This window comes from Brachyhypopomus gauderio, chromosome 20 (assembly GCF_052324685.1).
Source record: "Brachyhypopomus gauderio isolate BG-103 chromosome 20, BGAUD_0.2, whole genome shotgun sequence".
NCBI classification, from domain to species: Eukaryota; Metazoa; Chordata; class Actinopteri; order Gymnotiformes; family Hypopomidae; genus Brachyhypopomus; species Brachyhypopomus gauderio.
In genome coordinates this window covers 6,660,145-6,669,249 of record NC_135230.1, presented here as the reverse complement: position 1 = coordinate 6,669,249, position 9,105 = coordinate 6,660,145, and the positions used below count along the sequence as shown (strand labels likewise).

Below are 9,105 nucleotides of genomic sequence, written 5' to 3'. Positions count from 1 at the left end.
GGAGGAACTGTGAAGTGGAACTTAGGGGGTTATGGGGGTTGGAGTTTTCTGGGCTGTGGCGCATGACATGGGGTCCTTCACAATCTTACTGGCCTTGGTCCAGCACTGCTCGTAGAAGATGGTCTGCAGGTCAGGAAGCGTAAATGAACGTCAGCTGAACCATCCCGGTGTGGAGAGCCCGTCTGTTCAGCAAGTCGTGTCTGCCGAGCAGTGGGTGTCTGACTCATTATGGGAGTCATTTATTGCTTGTTCATTATGATTGCAGAATTGCACCTTGCATGGTCCCACATGAGTCAAGGACTTTAATGTATGAAGGTTCCTCTTCCAACTGCAGGTGCAGCTGAGTGTCTGAATGGACAAACACTGCTGTGTACATGTTTGAAAGGTCAAATGGTGTCTGCGTGGCATTTAACGTGCCATTTTCACAGGCTCATAGCTTCCTGGACAAGATCTGATTTGATGCAGTTTGTAACAGTACAGATGAGTGATGCTGACCAAACAGTTCTATTAATAGGGGAAAGAAATGTGTGTGTGTGTGTGTGTGTGTGTGTGTGTGTGTGTGTGTGTGTGTGTGTGTGTGTGTGTGTGTGTGTGTGAGCATGAGGGGGGGTGTTAGGGTTTTTTAGTGTTTGTGTGCTGTGTGTTTTGAATTATCTAATTATCTAGTGTGTGTGGGTGTGTGTGTGTGTGTGTGTCCGTTAATAAAATACAACTGAAGATACAAAATCATTGAAGGGTAACTTTAATGAGGACTTTGGAGACCATACTTGTTGTTCATACTTGTTGTTCATACTTGTTGTTCATACTTGTTTTGTACATTTTACAGGTGTATTGTGTCACATTTTAGACCAAAAATACTCTGCATAAATAATAAAACAAATCTACATAGAAACTTTTGAACAACCAGACCAAAAATGGTTTGTGATCACAACACTTTTTTACTATTTTTACTGATGACACAATCTCCTTTCTTCTTATATTTATTCTTCCAGTGTCATTTATTATGATTCTAGCATTATGAGGAAAAACAAGAAAACTCAAGGACAGACATGGTCACCCTAAAAGCATCTCATTACAGTTCTTGTTGTGAATACACACACACACACACGTGTGCATACGTGAGTGTGTGTGGGTTTATATGTTCCCTTTATCTCTGAGCAAAATACGGCCTGATCTTCATGCTGATGGTCTTGAGGGAGTACCACGAGCCCTTCCAGTTCATCCACACAACACCGTCGTCTGTTCCATGTTTGGCCATGTACTTTGTATAGGAGCCACCCCAGTAGTATCGGCCATTAGGATTGGCCGAGTGGCATGAATTGTACCACCAACCACCTCCATCCTCTTTTGAACACTGCTTAGAAGGATCACCGGGAACCCTAACCGTACAGACAAGAAGATATATCAGTGATTCCTGTTACATACATTATTTCACACTTCATTAGGACGGCAGTGTGCATTATGTCTAGATAAGTCTATACAAATCTAGACAAATCTTTATGTGCAGGGTTTCGCCGCACGCGAAGGTGTCTCACCATCTGTCGTTGTCTCTGTCAAAAGTGCTGAACATCATGCCGTTGTGAATGGTCATGGTGCGGTTCTCGCCGAAGAGTTCCGTTGCCCCTTCCATCAGTGTGTTCCCAGCGGTCCCAGAGTACTTGCCCACGGCGAGGATGTAGTTAGTGGACTCCCCTTGCACAGTGAATTGCTGATACTGCGCCTTGGTTTTTACACCTGTCCAGTCTTGCATCTCGAACAGGACCTCGGTGGGGCCTATCTTGGTGAGCTGACTGATGCGGTCATTGCCGAGCCAGTACTCGCCTAAAACACGAAGCAGGTGTGAAACTTAATGAAACGTGGATAACATTTGTGTTTAATGAAGGCAAGATGCTACTTTATGAGTATATAAAACACCATGACTTTACCAGTTGGCATTCACCTTACCAGGAGTTTCGCAGTGACCTTTCCCATTATCGAAGGCAATGTTTCCAAAACCTCTCTTGTAGTCATCCCAGCGTCGGCCAAAGTCCACACTGCCGTCCAGACGGCTCTGAATAAGAAGCCAGCCTGAGAGAAAGGAACAGTCAGAGCTTCCATCATTCCATTATTCCATCATCTCATCATTCCTTCATCCCATCATCCCATCATTCCATCATTCCTTCATCCCATCATCCCATCATTCCATCATTCCATCATCCCATCATCCCATCATCCCGTGATTCCATCATATGTCATTCCAAAGAGAAAACATCAACAGTCAGATGGACATGGAAAAACAGGCTCTCATTCAGTGCCAGTGCTTAGCTGCAAAACCAAATGCACAAATGCACTGCAGGTTCAACAACTAACGGCGCTTAATTTTCGCAAAGTTTTCCTCCCTTCTACTGCGCCGTGCGTAAACGCATCCGCAGACACCACAACAGCAGAAGTACCTCCTTTCTCGGTCTGCTGGTCACAGTAGATCTTGTACGGCAGCAGCGAGCTGTCCGGCCGCACCATGTACATCTCCGACGTCACACCTCCTTTGCGGATGATGTCCTCGCAGTCCTTGCCAGACACCACGGGGATGGGGCAGGACACCTTGCACGGCTCTTTGCATTTGTCATTCTGGGTCGCTATGGCCTTTTCGATACGCTGGATCTTGTCTCTAATTTTTTCCAGGACAGACTGAAGAATTTTTATGTTCTGAGGAAAGGTGACATCCACAGCCTCCTTTATGTAGACGTGCTGTGACTCCAGGTCATCTGTGTACTGGTTAACGAGCTGGTCATTTCCTAAGGGTATAGAGAAGGGTCACATTAATCTGCCTTTATCTACTCTACTTTTTCACTCGGTTCAGTTTATTTATTTCCTTACTCATTCTAAAAATGCCTCTTCCCACTAAACTCAGGACTTTTAACAACTGAAGCAGGATGTACATGTAAGGTTTATGTGTGTGTGCACGTGCACAGGTAGGTGTATTGTATGTGTGGTTGAAATGTCTCTTGTATTTATGTTTATAAGCTACTGTGTGACAGGAGCTAATGTAACACAGAACAAATTCCTTGTATACGCAAGGACATTTTTTAGCAAATAAAGCTAATTAATAACATGCAACCTTGGCAAGATCTACCAAAAACAAAAATACCTACAGTCACAACCTGCCAAAAATTACACATTGTTGGTAATTCATTTTGAACCAACATAGTAATACAGGACGTTATACTTGCTGCTTTTACTACCTTGAATAACCTTCCCATTCACTCTGGAGAAAGGGACTTCAATCAAGATCTCAATATTAAGGAAGGAACTGATTATTTTAGGAGGTTGATCATGATAACAATACTTAATCAAGCCTACCTTCCTGCACTTGTGATCGACCTTCTCATCTAATTCTAATGTGCTCTTGAGGATAATTATGATCTGCTCTTACCGTTACTTATTTTCATTCTCTCCGTGACCTCTGCAGACATGTCCACCACGTATCTGAAGACGGTGTTGGAGGTGTGAGACAGGGACTCCACGTCTTTCTTCAGCTGAGCCACGACGGGCTTAACGCTGCGCTCTTGTTTCTGTAGAGCTGTTTTCAGCTCACATCCAGTTGGGCAGAGCACCCCCTATAGAGGGAAACAAGAAGAAGAAGTCACCAACCTTCCTCTCAGACGTTCTCCAACACTTTACAATCAACCACATCTTCATAAAACTAGTTTAGATGGATCTAGTGTGTTGGTCAGCTGGGGAAGGCATGGGGCAAAGTAGATCTGGTAGTAGTAAGTGACTTATGAGGTATACAAGATAGGGAAAGGTAGAAAACTAGTGGTTGTGTTCATTTAAAACTGGTTAGGTTTAATCTTAATGTTTTATTAGTATAATCTTTATAGTGTACATACAGTATCTTTTTGCTAAGGTGCAGTGTTCACATATCGATCACCACAAGCACATGACCCATGTAAGCGCCTCATAAATACAGCCGAACCACCAACTTCATATAATTTTTCCATCAGGTCCGATGAACAAACAAAATGTGCAGCTGCATAAACGTGGGCTTGTGTACCTAGCTAGCAATCAGACCGAATCGTCAGTGTGAAGCGTAGCCGTTACCATGGTCTCTGAGGCATGGGTGCATCCACCGCTGTCTGGCTGCTCTTCCGGCTTCTCTTGAGGGCTTCTGACTGGAGCGTCGGTGGGCCGGGCGGCGTAGCGGCTCACTCCACCAATCGGGGGTGGAGCAACAACAGGTGTGTACACCTCGCGTCCCTTGGAAACAGGTCGATGACCTCGAGGATCCACCTCTTCTTTGGGCTAAAGAAGACGTTCACCAAAGTCATTTAGAAGGTGAGAGTCTGCAGAGTTCCTTTTGATTTTTGGACAGTCAGTGAGAACTTACGACTTAAAACAACTGATACCAACAGGTGTTTTAGTGAAATCTGGTTAGCAGTGATAAAGCCAAAGAAAACTGCATACTTTGTAATTACATTCCACCTTAAATTATAACATTTGTGATACTTGATGGATTACAGCTTTACGGTTTCTTTACAGTTCTGTCATTTCTTTTAGATCAAAGGCCCCAAGGGGGGAAAAAAAGGATAACTTACAGCTGGTATTTTTTCCTGCAACAGAGAGACAACAGGTCAACGGGTAGTTTTTAATTGAGAAATGCTGGCCACGCAGCATTTGATGAAATTAAAAGGTGAAAATAAATGCATGTAGATCCACTTACTGAGTCATACTCATCATAGTCCTCAGAGCTGAGCGCTCCAGCCACACACAGACAGAGCAACAGGGTTAACTTCATTTTGGACAGCAAAGGCCCTCAAACACAGACTGTGGCCCCACTCTTTCTCAGTATCTCACTCAATACGCCAATTCCTGCATTTATACCCCACGGCTCCCTCCGAGCCCCTGACGTTTTAGTCCAATTCAATAGGACGGACTGAAGGGCATGATGGGTAATCGTTAACTCGAGGGACCTTAGTACCAGCAATCAGAGAATCGTTTTTGGGAAATGTGGCAATATAGATGTTGCAAAAGTATGAACAGTGACTCACAGGTGATCATTCCCAATATATTTAGAGGGAAAAGAACTACAGTGATGTGAAAAATATTATAATCACTCTGCTTATTTTAATGCTAAACATAGACTAGCTCACTACATTATAAAGTTGCAGATAGTTATATTTTGTTGAACAAATGAAACATATATACAGAGCCGGAGTGGCTAATCGGGAGATTCGGGAGGATTCCCGATGGGCCGGCTCATGTCAATCTCTAATTTGGGCCGATTGAGAAGGAAAAATAATTTTGGGCCGGATTTGGGCATGAAACTCCCGGGCTGAAAAAGTGGCCCACTCTGGCCCTGTATATATATACATAGTGTTCGGCAAAATGGACTCAATACAAGAAAAGCATGCTACAAAATATTGGAATTAGGTTCACCTGGATTATTGTGTTTAGTACAAGCAAGTGTGCAAACACACACTGTGGTTTGAGGGACAAAATGAACACTTGTTTTCGTCCTTGACTCTTAATATGAGGTATGGGTGGCAAATGATTGGACAGACGAACGTTTATCAGGTGAACACACTGATCACACTGACCACTCTGATTCACATGCTGAATCATCAATTTGACCAAATTTCACAAGTGAACGGCCTCATGATCAGTAAAGAGTACCATACAGAACACATACAGTGACTTCAGCTGAACTTCAGCACCACCTGCTTGTCAAAGCCCAACTAACAGTTTTAATTTTTAGCTATTTGTTTTGCTTTTTTAAACTACATTCTTACATACAGTCCTGGTATTGTGATATTCTCACAAGACACTGACAAAGCTAATCATGTTGGTTCATTGGTTGGTGCTTGAAATTGCAAAAATGCATTTAAAAACCACCAATAATCTTTTGATGCAGCCAAACTGACGATATTTATCATATAAGAATGATGTATATGAGCTTTATCAACACCTGGACAAGTCTATAAAAAACTAGGACCTATGATTTAAATCACAGCAACTATGATTAAGGAAACATACATGTAAACAGTGGCGTGCACACATAGACACAACTCTGCCCTTTATCAACGAATGTGCCCTTTTGAAACTTCATTTTTTTTTGTTATTATTATTATTATTTACATTTTACTGAGGTCGGTTTGAAATGATCTTTTGAAAACCTGATCAATTAAAAACAATGCCCTGAAATGCGCCACCACCTCGCACACACCCGACCTCTCTCTTCCTTTAACACCAGATGCGCTGCAGCAGCAGTTCAGTTCAGCGAGTGGAAGGAAGCGTCTTCAGCACAGCACACACGCTCACAGATAGACTTCTTCTCCCGTCCCCACCAGCCAGGTCACATACACATCAAGTCAAATCGTACCGTTTGTCCTTTAAGCCCAACGTGAAATCATTTTGTTGTGCAGTAAAATGTCTCATACAGCACCAAACTACTAAGCATTTTTAGCCGACTGGTCACCTGATAAACTAGTCGCACTAGCCCAAATCAATGATAGATAACGTGAGGACGACCACATACAAATAATTAAGGTAGAGTTTGCAAATCTATGTGTTAAGCTGAAAGTTTTCTGTCGTATAGGTTTTGTTAGGCAACATAAATTAACACATTCATTTGTGAAAGAAGAAACGGGAAGTTCCCCATTACCTGTGAAAAATGCCCATCTGCATTCATGTAATGACAACACTCAGTAGCCTATAACTCCTTCTCGTACTTTTTGGTCTTTTTAAGCCTATATTGGTTTACTAATTGCAAAATGTATGAAACAAGGCCTGCAGACAGTGGAGGGTAAACAGAAGTTAACTGAAGGACTTAACAACAATGACTGTATATAGTTAATATTGGATATGGATTATTTTATCAGTTGGCGGTGTGACTTTTTTCCATTAAAAACTCATGTTTAGAGAATGTTACAAATAAAAGTCAAATTTCATTCAACATGCACTTGTAATTTTTTTATAATGAAGTGTTACACGTGTGCCCCCCCCAACCCCGAGCACTTGCCCCCCCCCCCCCCCCCCCCCCCCCCAAATGTCTGTGCACGCCACTGCATATGAACATATGCAATGCCTGGCCAAAAAAAAGTAAACTTCTGCAGTGTCACAGGGTTTATTTCAATCCACAGTGTTGCGTTCATTTTTCACCAAGATCTTTAATTGATGATGGTAGAGTCTGTCCGCTGCACAAAACCTTCTCCAGCACCTCCCAAAGATTCTCAGTGGGGTTCAGGTCTGGACTCTGTGGTGGCCGATCCATATGTGAAAATGATGTCCCATGGGGGGTGGTGTGTGTGTCAAACATTGACCGGGGGTGTCAAAATATATATATATATATATATATGCGATTGATCACCAGTGGTTGGCGCCAGGGAGAACTAGTAATAAACTAGATTTTTTTCAGCGTGAGAAATCGGATGAATGGCGTGTGAAGACAGTGAGTGGCATGTGAAGATTTTTAAACTTATAAATGATAAATAAAAGCTTTGAAATTTAAGCATGACTACAGTAGGTGTAAAAATATATAAAAGTAATATTAGCAAAAGATATGCCCACACTGAATAAGAGTAAAACGGTGTCAAATGCTTTAAAGACATGTTTGCATTGCATGAATTCATAAAGCACTTTGTAGCCAGATACAAATACATGTTATAGCTGTTTAAATGAGGGAGTATCTTTAACCTGAAGAATTAGAACTGAGCTGTTATATCGGAGAAAAATATGACTCAGTCATCAGGAGGTTGGTCTCTCAACACCTGTATGTCACATGAAGCTAAATGAATGATGTTGAATGATGTAGCACACTGAGGATTTGTGTTCACATAAAAATGTTGCCTCTGTTCAATATATGCTACTGAATGGAGTGAGAGAGAGAGTGAATAAGGTAACCTTAATTATCTCAATTATCACAAAAAATGGACTAATTCAAAAAACCTTATCACAGAATCTAAGAACAGGGTGGTGTCTCTGGTTCGGAAGTGAATGCAACACACTGGAGGCCTGTGTACTTAGATAATGAAGATATTAGTGAAGTGTGCATGGTTCAGAAATAAAACAAGTTGACTGACAGTGGTAGTGAGTATGATATGTATAAATGTGAAGCCTTGTGTGCTGCACACTGGGTCCACCTCTCATAGTTCATAGATGTAATTTGCAGATGCACATTCACAGACCACATTCTCTACATTATTTAGTTAAACAGTGATATTGTAAGTGTGTTGCACTGGTATTAGTGCATCAGTAACCTTGAAAAAACACAACATGAAATAAATTTGAAAAATATCTGCTGTGTTCTGAGAAAAATATCAGTTGAACCAAAACATTTTAGACTTTACAGAAATAAAGAAGACAGGTTTACTTAAAGAAATGTCAAATCATCATGAAATTCTTAAACTGCACACTGTCAATAAATTGCCCAATGGAACAGGTTCCTCATTTAATCCCATGAAACAGCATGAACCTTTTGAACTTTCAGCTATGAAGTTAAGAAGATGTATAAATAAATACTCCAAATGATGTAAAATATTTCACACATTTTACTCTGGCAGTAGTGAACACATTTTGCTAAGTTGAGATGATATAATTCTTTATATACTTGTATACTTTATTTAAAACCTCATTCTAATATGACTTCATAATTGCAAATTCATTCCAATGCACAATCAAATTCAGTTCATCCTGTAAGTTAGAAACAACTAAGTGGTTTGCCATACGGACAGCCAAAAGTGATCAGAAATTGGCCATCGACCACAAAAATGTTTATGCTTGTTTTATCTGTGGTGAAGTATTAACAAACAAATCAAAGCTCACTCGTTCCAGTAGCCCAGTAGCTCTGTCTGGATATTTCGTCTGGATAGTTTTATATTGTAGATGTAATGAAGAAGGCAGAAGATTTTCCAATTTCTTGCTCTAAGGGGCTACTGTCACGATCACAGGAAGTGCATTGACTCACAAAGTTAAAAAAAATAACTGTCTCTCATCCTTTAAGGTTCCTGCAGCATAACGTGAAAAATACTAAGAAAGTTTTCTTTCAGCCCCTCTGCTGGGGACCCAAAGTTCACGACCCCTGGGCTGAAGAAACCCTTCTGATCAGATTCACCAGGACCTAGTCTGAGG

At 41.4% G+C, this 9,105-nt stretch overlaps 1 protein-coding gene across 1 annotated transcript; it reads right to left on the bottom strand.

The window, feature by feature from the left end:
- Positions 1–726: 726 nt before the first annotated feature.
- Positions 727–6,796, bottom strand: fgb (fibrinogen beta chain). The gene is made up of 8 exons (XM_076983220.1): positions 4,700–6,796; positions 4,575–4,589; positions 4,081–4,281; positions 3,413–3,596; positions 2,433–2,774; positions 1,945–2,067; positions 1,536–1,821; positions 727–1,379 (listed from the first exon to the last, which is right to left on the bottom strand). Exons 1-8 carry the CDS (start codon positions 4,772–4,774, stop codon positions 1,148–1,150), a joined length of 1,458 nt encoding a protein of 485 aa, XP_076839335.1. The 5' UTR covers positions 4,775–6,796; the 3' UTR covers positions 727–1,147.
- Between the last annotated feature and the right edge of the window lie 2,309 nt (positions 6,797–9,105).